General features: G+C 40.1%; 1 protein-coding gene across 1 annotated transcript; it reads left to right on the top strand.

Moving 5' to 3' along the window:
• The first annotated feature begins 355 nt into the window (after positions 1–355).
• Positions 356–14658, top strand: tomm34 (translocase of outer mitochondrial membrane 34). The gene is made up of 8 exons (XM_020927420.2): positions 356–786; positions 2504–2645; positions 2978–3077; positions 3280–3432; positions 4927–5072; positions 7440–7587; positions 7688–7814; positions 10895–14658. The coding sequence occupies exons 2-8, from the start codon at positions 2516–2518 to the stop codon at positions 10994–10996; spliced, it is 906 nt and encodes a 301-aa protein (XP_020783079.1). The 5' UTR covers positions 356–786; positions 2504–2515; the 3' UTR covers positions 10997–14658.
• The last annotated feature ends 4502 nt before the right edge of the window (positions 14659–19160 follow it).

Genomic DNA, 19160 nt, shown 5'->3' on the forward strand with positions numbered 1-19160 from the left:
GTCCTGGTTTAGTCCTAGTTTAGTTTTACCTGATTTAGACCTGATGTAGTCCTGGTTTAGTCCTAGTTTAGTTTTACCTGATTTAGACCTGATGTAGTCCTGGTTTAGTCCTAGTTTAGTCCTGTTTTAGACCTGATGTAGTCCTGGTTTAGTCCTAGTTTAGACACAGTATAGTCCTGTTTCAATCTTGGCTTAGACCTGATGCAGTCCTGGTTTAGTCTTAGTTTAGTCCTGGTTTAGTCTTAGTTTAGACCTGATGTAGTCCTGGTTTAGTCTTAGTTTGGTCCTGGTTTAGTCTTAGTTTAGACCTGATGCAGTCCTGGTTTAGTCTTAGTTTAGTCCTGGTTTAGTCTTAGTTTAGACCTGATGTAGTCCTGGTTTAGAACTGATTCGTATTTTTTGATTATTTTTGATGGTTGTACTCGCATTAAACCACAAGAGGGCGCTTTTCTCCAGACGCTAGAGCCATCATCATCGTCATCACGAAGCCGAAACGAAAGCGATCCCCAGAACAAGTCCGGCCCTTCACTCCCTTTTTGGGCAGCGGAGAACTTACCAGAGGCGCCGGGCGACTTCCACACTCCCACCCCCCACCACAGGACCCCTCTCCGGGCAGAGCGCAGCACAGCACCTCGGCGTGGGTCGGGGCGTATATTTAAACCGAAAAACACCAAGTTATGTCAGTGATTACAACATAACGCCGGGTCCAGGGTTCACGGGTAGATCCAGGAGCTGATAGCCGAAGATAAGAAGAGTTTTCCCGCAGAGACTTTCCTCCAGACGCCGGTAAGAAGCATGTAGTTTAGCATTAGCATCGGCAGCGTGAGTTAGCCGGTGTTGCGCTAAAATGTGTATCCCTCACCGGTTTTCTCAGGTTAGAATTTGACGTTTTAGCTACTTTCGACTCCCTTTACCGCATTTTAAACTCCATTTTCTAACATGCAGCTCAATGACTAATTAATACGTGGTCGTAAATGTGTTTCAGTTTCGTTTTTCTCTCGAAACTTCATAAAAATATTCAAAAGGGGTGCAGAATTGGGCACAACACCCGGCTACTCGCTACTTCCGTTTAGCATAAGTTAGCAAATAAGCTTCAAGACAGCAACAAAAAACTCACTGGTAACATTATTTTGTGTCATTTTAATGTTTTATAGCCGACCTATATTGGCTACTTTGCAAAATTAATTCGCGTAACTAAATTAGATTCGAGTGGTTTAAAATGTAAATTGTTTATAATTATAATTTGGGTGATTATTTGGAGCTTTTGTTGTGTTGTGGTTTGTAATATGAGACCTGCTCCATTAAACAGTTGCTATGTGAGGCTTTGGAACGAAATAATTTTATTGTTTTAGCCATTATGTCATTCTAATCTATGCTTCTTACCAAGTAGCTAATGTCTATAGTCAAGTTATAACTAAAGAATAACCTAATGACTACAGCAAAAGTTGTAATTGTGCAGAGAATGTACATTTTTATATCTAAAACATTAAATTGCATCGTGTTGTGTTGTTGTATTAATCATATAGTTTGGTTTAGGTGTGCTGATCACCTTGTAAGTAGGGTTGTCAAAAATATTGAAACTAGATACTGTAAAGGTATCAATATTAAAAAAAGTCACATTCACAGGACAGAAATTAACCTTTACTGAAGCTTTAGAATGATCTAGAGCTGTATCAGAACTACACATAGACTAGTCGACGCCCGTGAACCACTATGGAATTTACCTGGACCACTGAGGAGTTGCACAGATATAAGACCACATGATAACATAAAAGAAAGTACTATTATTTAATAGAGAAGAAAAAGGATGGCAGAGCCACTTTGATTTGCAGTGTACTTATTTGTTTATTAGACAAATAAACACACTGCAGATCAGATGTGTGTACAATCCCTCAGTCATCCAGATACAATCCATGGCAAAAGGAGAAATTCAATTTGTCAACCGGACAAAAGTTTATTTTTTGGTCGAATACTTTCCAAGCTGCTTCTTCAGGTCTGAAGAAAAAGCAGCTTGGATGAGCTGCGAAACGTACTGACAAATTGAATTTCACCTTTTGCCATGGATTCTACCTGGACGACTTGGTGATTGTACACACTTCTCTTTAAGAATTCAAGCCCCCTGGTCTGATGAGCACCTGTGTTTGTCAGTTTTGATCCAGTGCAGCACTCCAATATCGTCATTTTTTACTATTATTTAATGTTGAGTATGTTTCTCTTCCGTAGTATGGAAATTCTGTTTGAAATTTTAGTATCGTGAAAATGCAACCAAACTTGTAGATGTAAATATGTGAATTCAGAATCATCATACTTCATATTATTATCGTGTGCGACTTAAAACCCACCATTTCATAATAGTCTCTGAAAAATCGAAGATGGCTTATGTAACATTTTGCTTTTCTTTCAGCTGACTCTTAATGTAGGTATTCTTTTGCATGCATGCAAATTCAAGGAATGTCTAAAACTAACTGTATATGAATTGACCATTTGTCTTCTCTCTTTGCAGATAGTTTTAAAGATGGCTCCTAAAAGTAAGTCGCAGTCGTGGTCCGCTCTGAAGCAGTCTGGAAACGAGTGCTTTAAGACGGGACAGTACGGAGAGGCTACCAACTTCTACAACCAGGCCATCAAAGAGCTCGAGAAGGCTGGTGAGACTTTAATATTTATATTTTTGAGAAATTACATCAACAATTGCTTGGAAATGTTTACGAAAATTGTATTTTTACTTAAAAATTCTCAAGGAGAAATGTAAATAATTGTACTTTAGAAGAATCATCATTGTAGAAGTAGCAACAGAAAGTAAAAGTACAAGTTGCTGTGAAGTGTGGGGAGTATCAGTAGTAGTATTAATTAATAATTAATGTCAAACTGCAGTTCTTATCATATACCTTTTTTGGCAGATGTAACATTTGAGTACTGTATAATATTGTGTTTCTGCAATGGTTTCAGTGAACTCTTTGTGTTTTTCTCTTGTTCCCAGCTCAGAAAAACCCAGAAGATTTAGGGATTCTGTATTCAAACCGCGCAGCAAGTTATTTGAAAGACGGCAACTGCTCCGAATGTGTTAAAGACTGCACCACGTAAGACAAGATTTCACTCTTAAAACTTCTCTCCGGAATATAATACATCTATTTTTATTCTAAGAAGTTTTTGATATTTTGTGCACTGTGTTATGCTTTATATTACCAAGTGAAAATTAATACATCTAAATCCAAAAAAGAAGCGCTCTCATTCTTTGTGTTGTTCTCCTGTGATTAAATTGTGCTGCTTTGTGTCCGGCAGATCTCTGGAGCTGTACCCATTTAATGTGAAGTCTCTGCTGCGTCGCGCTGCAGCCTACGAGGGCCTGGAGCGGTACAGACTGGCCTATGTGGACTACAAAACCGCCCTGCAGGTGGACTGTAACATCGCAGCGGCTCACGATGGCACCAACAGGTCAGACAGGCATTTTCACTTTTAATCCCTTTACAAAACGTGCAGGTTCCGACAGATTTCTCCTCAGATGGGAAGCACCTGGATGTTTGTACACAGAGTTTTCCCGTTCGGAGGTGATTCTAGAGCTGAGTGCAGGCTGTTTGTTCAGAGGAGTGGCTCTGTGTGCAGTCTCCCCTTGTGCCAGAGGAGGGCGCTGTGTGCTTCAAGTAAAATATTTTAGTTTTTTATTCTTGGTGCCATTAGATCTGAGACATATGGTGAAAATATCAGCATATATATAGTCAGTCCCAAGTGCAAAGAATTCAGCTTATTTTTCCGTTATCATCCCCTACTCCCCCCACAGCGCACAGACTCGCTCCTCCTGTGTTCAAAATCAAAATACAGGAGCTTTATTTAAAATACTCAAACTTTATTGGCATGTTGATGTCAAAGCAGGAGCTGGAGAAGAGGCGGGACGTACCTCAGAACACCAGGTGCACTGTCTGTAGAGCTTTAGTTTAGCTTTACTTTGCTTAATTTACATCCTCTGCTCCTCTGTCCCTCTCCTCTGCTCCTCTGTCCCTCTCCTCTGCTCCTCTGTCCCTCATCCTCTGCTCCTCTGTCCCTCTCCTCTGCTCTGCATCCTCTGTCCCTCTCCTCTGCATCCTCTGTCCCTCTCCTCTGCATCCTCTGTCCCTCTCCTCTGCATCCTCTGTCCCTGTCCTCTGCTCCTCTGTCCCTCTCCTCTGCTCCTCTGTCCCTCCCTCTGCAACCTCTGACCCTCTGTCTCTCTCCTCTTCATCCTCTGTCCGTCTCCTCTGCATCCTTTATCTCTCCCTCTGCAACCTCTGACCCTCTGTCCCCCTCTTCTGCATCCTTTACTCCTCTGTCCCTCTCCTCTGCATCCTCTGCTCCTCTGTCTCTTTCCTCTGCATCCTCTGCTCCTCTGTCTCTCCTCTGTCTCTCTCCTGTCTCTCTCCCCTGCATCCTCTGTCCCTCTCCTCTGCATCCTCTGACCCTCCCTCTGCAACCTCTGTATCCTCTTCTCAATCTTCACCTCTACATCCTCTGCTCTAGAAGAATATTCCATAGACACTGTGAAAGGCTATATGCATCACTGTATTACATCCTATAGGAGTGGTATACATGTGCTCAGAACGCCCCAAAGGGAGGCTTTATTGTCACCTGGATGAGCAGTTCACAATCAGGAGACACACGGAGAAGACATTCCTGTAAATGTACTTTTTAAAGTAAAGGAACTGTATGTTGGCTGCACTATGACAATTTAAAAAAGCTATTACAATCACAATTGGACCTTTCTCGGTGCCTTTACCTTTAAGTTTTTCTAATTTTCTGTATGTATTTCTGTATCTCATGTCCAGTGTTTCTGTATTTGTTATCAGTAAAAGCTGTATTTGCTTTGAACACTTTTACCTCGTATTTGTGGACACAGTTAATTCGTGTTTATGGAATTTCAAATAAAACTTAACAATAAATATTTCCTTTGTGCCTCAGGATGACCAAAGCCTTGACAGAAGCAGACGGGCCTTCATGGAGAGAGAAACTGCCTCCCATCCCCACTGTGCCTCTGTCTGTGAGGGAGAAACTGAACCAGCAACCTGCCTCTCCTCAACAAAACAACAAAAAGACCAACAATCCTGGTAAGAAAAAAAAACAAAAAACAAAAAAACGACCCAGCTGACACAATTCTTGGTCATGGTACATTTCCAGGAGTGACAAAATTACAAAAGGTAGGCAGAGATGAGATAATTATAAAGGAAACCACTGCCTGACACTATCCCAGACGGTTGAGTCACGGTGCCTGGAGTTCAAACTAAAACATGTTTCTGACTCATGGTTTGAGACCAGGTACCGGCCCTTTAACAAAACAATACAACTCACAGTATTACGTCTACAAGAACAAAAAAAATTGGAGATTTGGATATAATTACAGTGCATTTTTTATTATTCACATTAATATTATGATTATTGCCCTTCAGATGCCTTTATGTTGACAGTGGACAGAATTGCATTTTTCTTTTGTTAATGATCATACTTCAACGACTGAGGGATTACACAGACATAAAGGTTCCTATATTATACAAAAATCCCTCTTGTGAGCTTTAACCCTTTTTATAATGTTGTTACCTCATTAAAAACAGACCTGGAGTTGTGTTTTGTTTCATTCACATGTTTGAGTAACCCTGGTTTATGAGTCTGTCTACATCTCCAAAGCTCAAAATGCTCTTGTGATCATCTTGAATCAGTAGTTTTCAAGTTAACAGCGACATTTTACCTTAACTTCAGTAAAGATCGGCAATTCCAGGGCTGAAATTATCCAAATGATTCAAGTGAAGGTGTGTGGAGTTTAAAAACACAGTGGAGCACTTCCTGTATTCTCACATGACATCACAAGGCACAACAGAGTGTTTTCAGTTTGAGAGAAAGAAAGAACTCAGCCTAAATCTGCAGGGTTTGTGTGTTAAACATGTCTGTCTGTGATGAGGAAACAACATTATTACATAGAAAATAGTGTAATATGAGCGAGTCCTTTAAATGTAACTTACCTGATGCAAGTAATTTTATGTATTAAGGCTTTGTCCACATAGTCTGATTCATCAGCCGGTTTCACTTCGTAGAAACCGTCTGTTAGGATTCGTTCGGTCGACTGTAGGTGGGTACTTTTTTATTTAACCAATCGCTACTATTTGGTCGTGACGTATGTAATGCGCCACTAAGGGGGTAACTTGTACTGTATTTTCCGCACTATTAGGCGCTCTGGATTATAAAACGCACTGTCATTAAATGGTCTATTTTCGAACTTTTTTCACAAATAAACCGCACCGGACTTTAAAGGAAACACAACAGTGTGATGGGTGAGTGGTTTTGTTTGTTTGTGGCGTTCACGGTGACTCTGGGCTTTGTTCAGTTGTGGCGTGTAGGGAGGGTGCTGTCTGGGACCTCTGGATTGTCGGCGTGTTCGCAGTGACTCAGTTGTTCAGTTGTGGCTCAGAAAGGCACACGGCACTCGCTTTTTCAGTTCGTTCCTCTATTCCGTTCCTCGTCCACGTGGAGTGAAGAGTGTGGCTGCGGGTGTGTTTCGCCGCTCGGTCGCTGTCTGCTCCGTGCGTGTTTGCGTGTTCTGCAGGTGGTGCGGCTTTGTAGTTTACTGAAGTCGTGCTAGGACACCCGAGTGGATTCGTGTATGGGGCGCTCTGGATTGTGGGGCGCGCAGTCGTTTTTTGATGGGGTTGGAGGCTTAAGAGCGCGTCTAATAGCCCGGAAAATACAGTATATTAATCTTTTCCCAAATCCCGTTGGAAGAAGGGCAATAACGTCTTTCCACTTGATAGAATTCACCAAACTTTCTCTTTGTTCCGGCTTTAAATCCTCAATCTTGGGAATCGTTGACATCACAAAACATATGGCTCTTCACTGATTGACCGGTGCCCGAACTCGCACTTCCGGGGTTTTTGCGAACTGTCTAGTGTATTCTGATTCCTGACCTAGTCGCTGGAGAGAAATGAAACTGAGCGGAGTCACTAGGTGACGCATAACGTCCACATGACAACACTCTGGATTTTTTTTTTTTTTTTTTGCGGGTCGGATCAATAAATATGGAGCACGGAGTGAAAACAGCGTAATACATCTGCCACCCCTGTATGTGGTGCTGCAAACAGGATACAGCTAGAGCCACCTGGACACACAATACTACAAAGAACCCCGCGCATGAAGGTTCTCTTCTGATCACGTGGCAATGACGGGGTCACAATGTTACCGTTTTCCAAAAGCTGCAGTTTGCTTGTCCACATGACAACGCAACGCCGGCGTTCTCAGATTTCTCCGTGTGGACGAAGGGCCAAAACGAATAAAAACGTCACCATTTCGACCAAAAAACACCTAATATATTCTTGTTTTTACACTGTAGGGTCAAGAGATTTAACAACTTGGTTGATAAATGCAACTATCAATCAAATGCCATGTTAAATACCATATACACATACTGACTAACACTGACTTGTGTGCAGGTCCAAGTGAGAAAGACAAGAAGAAGGCTCTGACCCTGAAGGAGGAGGGGAACGCTCTGGTGAAGAAGGGCGAGCACAAAAAGGCCATCGACAAATACACCCAGAGCATCAAACTCAACCCCAATGAAGTCACTACATATACCAACAGGTGGCGCTATAACATATATTACAGTGCTGCTCTCTCTCCATCTGTCTGTGTATCTTCTGGAGCTTTATTAATATTTTTGTTTGTTTTTTTTTTCCCGTAGAGCCCTGTGTTATCTGTCGGTGAAGCAGAACAGAGACGCCGTGAGAGACTGTGACCAGGCCTTAAGCATGGACTCGTCCAACATCAAGGCCCTGTACAGACGGGCCCAGGCGCACAAAGAACTACAGGTCAGTATAAGAAGACCAGAAGTCCCTGTTTACCCGGGACAGGCCCAGTTTTGAGTCCTGTGTCCCCTGTCCCAACAGATTGATCATAAACCACTGATTTGTCCCAGTTTGATATAAGAAATGTCTCAGGTATCCCTATTTTGACCAATTTGATCTAAACTAAGTCTAAACTAGGATTAAACTTGGACTAAACCAGGACAACATCAGGTCTAAACCAGGACTAAACTAGAACTAAACCAGGACAGCATCAGGTCTCAATCAGGACTAAACTAGGACTAAACCAGGACAACATCAGGTCTAAACCAGGACTAAACCAGGACTACATCAGGTCTAAACCAGGACTACATCAGGTCTAAACCAGGACTACATCAGGTCTAAACCAGGACTACATCAGGTCTAAACCAGGACTACATCAGGTCTAAACCAGGACTAAACTAAGATTAAACTAGGACTAAACTAAGATTAAACTAGGACTAAACCAGGTCTAAACTAGGTCTAAACCAGGACTAAACTAGAACTAAACCAGGACAGCATCAGGTCTACACCAGGACTAAACCAGGACAACATCAGGTCTACACCAGGACTAAACTAGAACTAAACCAGGACAGCATCAGGTCTCAATCAGGACTAAACTAGGACTAAACCAGGACAACATCAGGTCTAAACCAGGACTAAACTAGGACTACATCAGGTCTAAACTAGGTCTAAACTAGGTCTAAAACTAGGTCTAAACAGGACTACATCAGGTCTAAACCAGGACTACATCAGGTCTAAACCAGGACTACATCAGGTCTAAACCAGGACTACATCAGGTCTAAACCAGGACTACATCAGGTCTAAACCAGGACTACATCAGGTCTAAACCAGGTCTAAACCAGGTCTAAACCAGGTCTAAACCAGGAGAACGTCAGGTCTAAACCAGAACTAAAACAGATCGGTCACAATTTTTGACTAATCTGATCTCTGCCAACAGTAAAGAGGAGCATAAATTGTCTCTTGTTTTGCCAAAATACAAAAATCCGTGTTTGCAAATGAAAATAAAACAAAAAAAATGCAGCAACAAAATCCCCTCAGATTATGTCTGACACAAGAATGCACAGTGTTACACTTTCTTTTCACAATTTTATTTATACCAATCATCCCAACCCGAGTGTGTCCCAGTTTAGAACTTCTGAAAATCTTGTAGCACTAAAATGTACCGACAGTGCAGACTCTGACTTTATTTCATTACCACAAAACACTTTAAAGCATATTTTTGTATTTAGTTCTAAAATAATTGATCAGTATTCTTAAACTACACAGGAAAAGTTCAGTGTTGTCCATGTGTTTTATTTTCAGTATTATTTTAGTTTTAGTATCTAGGCTGAGGCTGTAGAAAAAAAAATTGACACCCAAAAGCTAATAGAGTCCCAGAAAACTACAGGTCGGTGTCACAGTTCTAATTGTGTCTCGTCATCAAACACACATTTATTTCCTGATTATTTTCAACCAACAAAATGTTTTCAAAATGTTTTTCAAATCTCAAATTGCTGCTTTGAAAAGGAACATTATAGAGTTAAAGGGATTTTACTGAACTAGGCGAGGTGAAGTCAAGTGCAGGCCTCATATCACCTTCACTCTGAGGCATGTTAGTACCCCAGTGTTGCCAGCAGGGGGCGCATACATCGCTTGAAATCTTCATTTTGGGCCACACTAAATCTGTGTATCATACGTTCATTAGTTTTTCAAAATAAAAAAAATAAAAAACAACTATTTTCTTCATGATTTGTCTCCAAAACCAAAATGAAAAAACAGATAACGATAATTTGTTTTTGTGTTTTAATGAATAATGGAAAAAATGGATAACAACCGTTTCCCGTTTATGTGACTTAAACTGTGATGCCAGAACTGAACCAGGACAACATCAGGCCTAAACCAGGTCTAAACCAGAACTGAACCAGAACTGAACCAGGACGGTTGGGATAGGCCCGGATGTGCGCCTGTATAGACTGTTGGGTGATCAGGACTGAGACTAGGACCAGACCGGGACTGAGACTAGGACTGAGACCAGGACTGAGACCGATGTAGACCTGGTTTAGACCTGGTTTAGTCCTAGTTCAGTTCTGGTTTAAACCTGTTTTAGTCCTGGTTCTGTCCTGGTTCAGTTCTGTTTTAGACCTGTTTTAGTCCTTGTTCAGTTCTGTTTTAGACCTGTTTTAGTCCTGGTTCTGTCCTGGTTCAGATCTGGTTCAGACCTATTTTAGATCTGTATTAGATCTGGTTTAGACCTGTTTTAGATCTGTTTTTGTCCTGTTTTAGTCCTAGTTCTGTCCTGGTTCAGATCTGGTTTAGAGCTGGTTCAGTCCTGTTTTAGACCTGTTTTAGTCCTTGTTCAGTTCTGTTTTAGACCTGTTTTAGTCCTGGTTCTGTCCTGGTTCAGATCTGGTTCAGACCTGTTTTAGATCTGGTTTAGACCTGTTTTAGTTCTGTTTCAGTCCTGGTTAAGACCTGGTTTAGTCCTAGTTCAGTTCTGGTTTAAACCTGTTTTAGTCCTGGTTCTGTCCTGGTTCAGTTCTGGTTTAGAGCTGGTTCAGTCCTGTTTTAGACCTGTTTTAGTCCTTGTTCAGTTCTGTTTTAGACCTGTTTTAGTCCTGGTTCTGTCCTGGTTCAGATCTGGTTCAGACCTGTTTTAGATCTGTATTAGATCTGGTTTAGACCTGTTTTAGTTCTGTTTCAGTCCTGGTTAAGACCTGGTTCAGTCCTGGTTCAGTCCTGTTTTAGACCTGTTTTAGTCCTTGTTCTGTCCTGGTCCAGATCTGGTCCAGACCTGTTTTAGACCTGTTTTAGACCTGTTTCAGTCCTGGTTTATTCCTGATTCAGTCCTGATTTGGTTTTGGAGACAAATAATGAAGAAAATTTTTGTTTATTTCGTTTTCTTATTTTTGGTTTTATTTTGAAAAACAAATGAATGGATTACACAAAATGTAGCATTTTCTTTGTGTTTATAATGTTCTGTAATCTCAGGGGTTTTGCTCTATAGTGGAAAATTTAAAACATACTTACAACCATAAACTGAACAATTCTTTCTTTTCTTGTGTCAGAATCTCAAATCCTGCATCGACGACCTGAACAGTTTGCTGAAAATTGAACCCAAAAACGCTGCGGCGTTCAAGCTGCTCCAGGAAGTGCAGAAGAAGAAGTGAAAGCAGAACCGTCCAATCAGAGAGGCCCAAACAGTCACATGGTCCTCTCTCTCTCTCTTTCTCTCTCTAACCTACGCCACATTCAGTTCAGGAAATGTTTTAAGGTTTATTTGAACTTTTTTCAGTATTTATGACAATTGTATTTATAATTATAAGCTGGATTTTTGGGGGAAAACTTTCACCAGTTTGCAAAATCTGTTCATGTTTAGTTCCGCAGACAGGAGCATGTTGTGATGTTGTTTCTTGTTGCTTTTCTCTTCCCAAACCAGTGCAGTTTTAAAGCCTCACCGTGTAACTTTTCAGCCAAAAAACTAAAAGACTAAAATAAAAAATGTTGTAGTTGTTTTTTATGTTTCTATTGCACTGAAAAACTCGCATCCTTACACAAAACCTGTCTCTATTTCCCTACAAAATTCCACAGTAACGCATTTTTATCCCCGTGGAGAATGTTCCGAAGTGTGGTTTTAACTTTGTTTCCGTTAAATCCAGCAGGTGATGTTCCACCGCCCAGAAAGTTACACAGTGTTGCTTTAAATAAATAGTATCAGTGGCAAACATATCAAAGATTTACATGTACTTTTGAACGCTGTTGATGTTTTGAACTGTCTGAAATGAGCTGTGAACCAGATTTAAACCTAGATTTTGGATAAAAACACCAAACGCAACAATAATTTTTAAAACCACACCAGAATTTTAGCTGAAGGTAGCCGAAAAACGTGTCTGATTCTTTAATTGGACAGTTTTATAGGCAGAGGTTAGTCAGGCTGGTGCCGCCTAGTGCCTCCGCTCAATTTCATTTCTCTCCAGCGACCAGGTCAGGAATTGGAAGTTTTAGACCACGCACCGGCCAATCAGAGAAGAGCTGTGAGGCCATGACGTCAAACTCAAGCGTCAAACTCAGCACAACAGTAAACAAAGTGGTCGAGATGGACGTAGACGAAGACGAGACATTCTGTGCTGGCAACGATTCCCGAGATCAAGGATTTAAAGTCGGAACAAAGAGAATGTTTGGTGAATTTTATCAAGGGGAAAGACGTTATTGTCCTTCTTCCTACGAGATTTCGCGCGTTACATACATCACGACCAAATAGCCGGTTAAATTTTAAAAAAGTACCCGCCTACTGTCGAGTGAAAAAATTCTGACACTGCAAGGATGAATCAAGGTAGTCGGAGGTGGATATAGTAGCCAAATACTGTCCTCAAATTAATGTTACTTCAGAATAATATTAGTCAAAAAGAAGTAGCAGCTCAAGAAATTACTCAAGTGAGGATAAAAAAAAGTATTTGGGAGAAGTATTGCTCAAGTAAGAGTAATCTAAGCCCTATTCGCATGGGATAAGTACAACCTGGGGGACGTCTGGTAATTTGCAAAGTCCGGAAATTACTCTATTTTACTGACACTGACTGAAATTGAAAGAGAAAAGAATGCGTAGAGAAAAGAAAGAGATAGAAAAGGCGCACAGTTACAACAACAAACACTGAGATTTGCACGGGACTAGTGTCATCACCGGACGTCTGTGTTTGGCGAAATATAGTAGGTAATTTGCAGTGAAATCTTTATTTTACACAGTCGGCATCCTTCACAATTATTACAAATCACCAAAAGTCCACAGGTAAAACTAATCCCGTGCGAATAAGACTTTAGAGTAACTACCAGGGTGTAACATCCGATTTATGATTTTAAGTTAATGTAATTTTAAAGACAAAATCTGGTGTTTTCAAAAGGAAAACTGAAAAGAACTAAATAATATCTGAAGGAGCGGTACAAGAAACATAAACAGAAATGTAGAAATAAAAGTATGCAGCTAGAAAAGTACAATTTCTGAAAAGATACTCAAGTAAACATACTATTAATGAGTACTACCCACCTCTGTTCATAGGACAATCTGACACAGGCAAAACATGCAAAGTCTACAAATACGTACTGTATTTTTCAGACTATAAGTTGCTCGGGAGTATATGTTGCACCAGCCAAAGCTATAAGTCTCACTTTTGGGGGGAAATTTATTTTATAAAATCAGAGACCAGGAACTGACATTTCATCTTGAAAAGCAGGTTATAGTAAAAACATTAGAACAGAGAACAACAGACTCTTAACGTCACATATGAACAGTTCTTCAGATAATTATAACATAAACAACAGAACAAGTTTAACAAACTCTACATCTCACTCCAAATCACTAAATCTGTTGAATTGTTCATCCTTGGTGTCAGTTCTTAGCAACTCTGGAGGTAAACAGAGCACCGCTTCCTCTTCTGTGTAGCTGTCGTCAGACTCATCATCAGTTCCAGTTAGAATTATTCCGGTCTTTCTGAATCCCGACAGGATGGTTTCGGTGTCACTGAAGTCCAGGATTTGCTGATTCATCCAGTGACTCCAGGAAAGTTTCATGGTACACACCCTCCCTCCCGGTTGTTGTGAAGCTGTGTTCTCCATCCCCCCTTTCCGCCAGTCCCTCACAAGTTTCTCGCTCACTCCAAACTTTCTTTCTGCTGCTCGATTACTGTTTTCGGCTGCATATTTCACTACTTGCAGCGGGTCAGAGGCTCTTTCTGCAGGAGACATGCGCAGTAGAGCGAAGTGACAGTGGTACAGGAGGAACAGGAGCAGCAGATACTGACACACAACACTAGAGCGCCCTCTCGAGGCTGTCAGTGTGAAAATTTTAATATATAAATCGCATCGGAGTGTCGCAGGAAACACCCAAACCATGAAAAAAGTGAGACTTATATTTTGAAAAATACATTAGTTGTAGGGGAATAAAACATGGGACCACCTTGCCATTTGTTGCCTCTGTTGTTGCCAGTCCCAAGCCTGTATAAACCTTAGTATTACAGTCAGTGGTTTTGCTTGAGACAATTTTAAAACTAGTGTTATAAATTTTTGCTTTTTTTTTTTTTTTTAAACATAGAATAACCGGCTTTTAGAAGTTTACATCACTGGAAAAAAAAAAAAAAAGACAGAAAATGTGGTTAAAGTATTCAAATTAAACATGCACTGTGTAGTTTTTCTGGTGGAGGTTTCGTCACTCGCTTCTCACCATGGAGATGTTGCCTAGAATGTCCCACAGTATAGCATTACTTGTTTATCTCTATGGAAACAGCAGTTGACGCCACAGGGCCAAGTTAAACTTAATAACAGTAGGAATGCAAGTTTTTTTGGACAATAAACCCCCCAAAACCACCTCAAAATTATTGAGTAAAAGCAAGATGGATACAACAAAGCAATAACATTTCCATGGAGACAAGCAGGTGGCCAACCCTCCACCAGAAAAAGTTACACAGTGCACCTTTAACTTAAGGCATTTGGTGAAAGTTTACCCAGTTTTCGCAAACCTGTGTCTCTGCTCAATTACGTTTTGCTTTATTTTGTGCATGTGTGGGGTCGCTCCTGAGGAAAATGTGCATTTAAAATAAATGTCATGCTTTTATTTTGAAGGCCTCACATCAGTAGACCTCAAAATACCTTGTCACTGACTTATTTTGAAATGCCCGCCCACTTACCTTACTTTGGAGAGACCTGCTGCCTTCCTGTACAGAATGTCATTGTGTTTTTTGTTGATTTTTGATCCACTTCAGAACCTCATGTTTGTATTTCCATTTCGCCGACCACGTTTGTCAAACCTGCCTGTTTTCAGCACGAATAAAGATCTTCATGTCAATTTCCTCCCCCTTTTTTTTTTTTTTTTTTTTTTTGACTGTAAATGAACCATTTCTAGGGTTTTATAGCTTTCATTTTTGTTGTATGAATAGATCTTTTTCACAACGTCACTCCCGGCTTTTCTACGACAAAATATCTGTGGAAATGTCTCGTGTATTTTTCCACCAGCTTCAAAAATCTGCCCCATCACCAAATCTTCATCCAACAAGGTCGACAAAGGATAAACATTCTAACATGAAGAATTTATCCACAACTATCAAGGTAAGAAAGACTAAAATATATGAACGACTGAGCAAAACTAACATTATGGTCATGAATAAAACATAAGTAACTTGTGAACTCAGACTGATTCTAGAATTAAAATTTAAAAAATCGATTTCATGATGTCGATATTAGCATTTGTGCAGTTCGAATGCGAGACATCACTAGGACACCATAATAGTTTTGTGGGGTCCTCCCTATGTTCCCTTATTTCTAAGATTTTTTTCTCAAAATTAAACTCTAAATCAAGTCATTTTTATGTTTATACTGCATTTAAAGGGATGATTCAGTCATTTCAACCTAGGATCCTTTGTACCATGACCTTTACATTACATCTCTAGTCAACTGCTGCTGGATAATTGTCGGGTGTAATTGACGACCAAATTGGGAGAAATGGGGATAAATTCTGATGCAAACTGATGATAAAGGAAATGTGTGAACATAGGGCCTAATTTTGGAAAAAAAAAAAAAAAAAATTTAGAAATGAAGGAACACATAGGTACGTTCCCAGTTTTGTTCAGTAGTTCATTCATGCTCGTCGTTGTTCGCCTTTACGTTATCATCTTTCTTACCTTGATAGTTGGGGATAAATTCTTTGATAAATGGAAGAAAGTTTATCCTTTGTCGAACTTGTTGGTTGAAGATTTGGTGATGGGGCAGATTTATGAAGCTGGTGGAAAATACGCAAGACATTTCCACAGATATTTTGCCACAGAAAAGCATAAACGTAAGTTACGTTTACCCTATATCGTGGAACTTATGGACGTTGTCACAAAGGTCTATTGAGGCATAGTGAAGGTAAAGCGTCTTGACCAGGAATAGAGAGGAGAGAGAAAGATACTGTACTTCATTTTATTGATCCAGAGGGAAATGTCTGTCTCAGTCAAAGGTCTCTGCAGTTTAACAGGAGGACTGGTCAGGGAGCACCGGCAGATCTGTGTCAGTGCAGTTTGAGGAGAGGAAAGAGCCAAAAGTGTCCCTCCTCTGTGTCCTGCAGCATCACAGCGGCCTCCAGGGGGCGCCAGGTGAACACAACAGTAAAAAGTCTTTGTTCTTACACCACTCTGCTGTTTTAGTTGGTGATTAAATGTTTCGTGTCCTGAAAGTATTTCCTCTGGAAGGTCACGGCCTGTATACCTGCTGCAGCTTGTACGATGACGCACGTTCGGGGGGGAATACATGAGTCATTATTTGTCTTAAGGAGGAGGCTTAAAATCCTGATTTGTTGAAAGAAAATGGTGCTGTACGCATCGAATCCCTCGCACACCCAGTTCTGATGTTGTGCCTTTAGACAAGACACTTCACCCACATTGCCTGGTATGAATGTAGTGTGTGTCTGTTGGACAGAGAGAGCGATGTCACAGATTGGTAGCCTTTTTTTTTGTCAGTCTGTCCCTTCGACTGTATAAATAAGTGGACTAAGTGAATGTGACGTCAACCATAGTGTTTGGCTCGAGTCGAATGAAGCGCACGATGCCAGTTTTATATTACAAGGTGCCCACTCTTCTTCACTGACAAAATTTCTAAACTTTTTCATGACCTAAAGTGAATTTTCCATGACTTTAAGGCGACCTGCATGTGTAGAACTGATCAGACGTTTAGGGCTAAATATGAAATGTTAACCCTTTCCACACACCTTATGGTTTGGTTTGATAGTTTTTTAACATTCTGAGAGAATGAGAGCCTCGCACATCAACTACTAGAGACGGGTGCGTTGGAGGAGAGGGAGCAGCCCCAGAACATACAGAAAAATCCCGCACACCGTCTTACTTGCAAATTGTGAAATTTGTTAGGACAAACACGGTTTGTCCTAATAAATTTTTTCTGTAAGTTTTTTCTGTAAGTTTTTTAACATTCAAAATACTGTCAGTGCATTTACTGTCATCTCTTTTTAAAAAAGGCGTATACGTTCAGAAATAATCATAACTTAACAGAACGCTGTAGTTGGGTAAAAGAGATACTAAAATTCCATGACTTTTTCAAAACTTTCATTGAATTTACAAACTTTCATAACTTTTCTTAGCCTGGAACATAACATTTTCAATTTCCATGACTTTTTCAGGATTTCCATGATCATGGGAACCCTTACATTAGGAATAAGAATTTATTTACAGAAAAAAAAGTTAAATGAAAACACCAGGATCATGTAGATTAAGTTAATATGAAAATTTTAAGACCAAAATGATGAAGCTCAGACCAGCAATTACAGAGTCTTTGAAGCTGGAAGCACCACAACAAACACTTCCCATTTGGAATGTGGTGACTAATGGGTCAGCGATGTCCATTTATGTATACGATCTACGGTCTGTCCCAGGGAAGCTGTGGTTACAATAGCACAGGGTTCCCACTCTTTTTCCCTGACAAAATTTCAAAATTTTCTCCATGACTTTACATGACCTAAAGTGAATTTTCCATGACTTTACAGCACCTACATGTGTAGAATTGATCAAACCTTTAGGGCTAAATATGAAATGTTAACCCTTTCCACTCACCTTATGGTTTGGTTTTATAGTTTTTTTTTAACATTCAAAATACTGTCAGTGCATTTATTGTCATCTCTTTTAAACAAAAGGTGCATACGTTCAGAAATAATCATAATAGCCTAATGAGAACTTAACAGAATGCTGTAGTTGTGTGAAAGATACTAAAATTTGAAGACTTTTCCAGGCCTGTAAAATGACATTTTCAATTTCCATGACCATGGCAACCCTGATATTAGAAATAAGAATTTATTTACGGAAATGAAAATGAAAACACCAGGATCATGACCAATATGACAAGCCTCACTGCAACAGTTACAGAGAGTCGTTGGAACCGGAAGCACCACCGTGAACACTTCCCATTTGGAACGCGGGAGTGGGTTAGCGATGTCCATTTATGTATACATTTTATGGTCCGTCCCAGGGCAGCTGTGGCTACAATAGCAGCTTACCGAATGTGGAGTGAATGATAAGACTCTCAAAGCATTATACTGGAGTCATTGTCATGAGAAAAGCGGTCAAGATAGAGAAAAATCCTGCACACTGTCATACTTGCAAAATGTGACTTATTAGGACTGACTACAATGAGGCTTAGTGCCGAAACGTTGTAGTAGGTCCTAATAAATCTCACATTTTGCAAGTAAGATGGTGTGTTTTTCTCTATGTTCTTGGGCTACTCCCTCTCCTCTCCAATACACCCATTTCAAGACACTGATGTACAAAGTTGTCTTGTTCTTGTACATCAAAATAAAACCTGTAAAAGGACAATATGCTAGTAACGTTTGCTGATACTTGTTTGAGGAAAAGAACCAGTCTGTATCACTGAGAACAAATGTTTTCTTTAATACCGGTTTGCAATTTATTGGAGCTTCAAATACTGTATTGTAACTGAAACTATCAATTGCACAGCCCTCCTTGTAATGTGTAACCCCACACCAAAAGTCCTCTACTTTGTCGAGTAATCAAATCTCAAGCCTCTTGTAGTGAGGTGAGGAAGAGAACAACTCCCAGGAAAGAAAAATGCTGCGCCTCCCAGTATCGTGTAACTATGATTCACTTTTTTTTTTTTTACCTTTAACAGCACATTGTGTAGATTTTCTGGTGGGGGTCCGTCAAATGCTTTTCTCTGTGGAGATGTCATTGCTTTGTCTAAAATATTTCACAGTATGACATTAAAAGTTTCTAAACTTCATAGGCTGACCAGACGTTACTATTTACTGGGACAGTCCCTGCAGATTTATACAAAACCAGTGATTTGTCCTAGTTTTATACAAGAAACGTCTCAGATTTCCCTATTTTTTACCTTGATCTCTTTTTGAATTTGATCTAAACCAAAGTCTAAACCGGAAGAATTAAAATTTTTGACTAATCCGATCCCTGCCAACAGAAAAGAGGAACATAAATTACTATTTGTTTAGCCAAAACACAGAAAAACGTGTTTGCAAATGACTATAAAGCAAAAAAATGCAGTGTCAGAAGTTTCTCAGATTCATTCTCGTGTCAGTCTTAATGTTTCACGCTCTTTTCAATTTGATTTATACCAAATATTCCAACACGGGGGAGTCAGAGTTTTTTATTTTTAAAGTCTGGTCACGTTATATCTTTATGAAGACCAAACCAGACCAAGTTACACGTCAGTTCTTTGGAGAGACAACCCTGCTCAGTGTCAGAATACCTGTTTTTCTAAGTATTTTTGAGCAATAAATTAACGTAGAGCTGTTTAATGTCGTACTGCGGGATATTCCAGGCAGAGCAATGACAA

The sequence above is a fragment of the Boleophthalmus pectinirostris genome, unplaced genomic scaffold, assembly GCF_026225935.1.
Source record: "Boleophthalmus pectinirostris isolate CB_2022bp ecotype Guang Dong unplaced genomic scaffold, ASM2622593v1 HiC_scaffold_3, whole genome shotgun sequence".
In the NCBI taxonomy this organism is placed as follows: domain Eukaryota; kingdom Metazoa; phylum Chordata; class Actinopteri; order Gobiiformes; family Gobiidae; genus Boleophthalmus; species Boleophthalmus pectinirostris.

Coding starts and splice junctions, on each gene's coding strand:
- tomm34 (XM_020927420.2), top strand. CDS start 2,516: ATGGCTCCTAAAAGTAAGTCGCAGTCGTGGTCCGCTCTGAAGCAGTCT. Junction 3,078..3,279: donor TGTGTTAAAGACTGCACCAC/GTAAGACAAGAT, acceptor TGTGTCCGGCAG/ATCTCTGGAGCTGTACCCAT. Junction 3,433..4,926: donor GCTCACGATGGCACCAACAG/GTCAGACAGGCA, acceptor TTTGTGCCTCAG/GATGACCAAAGCCTTGACAG.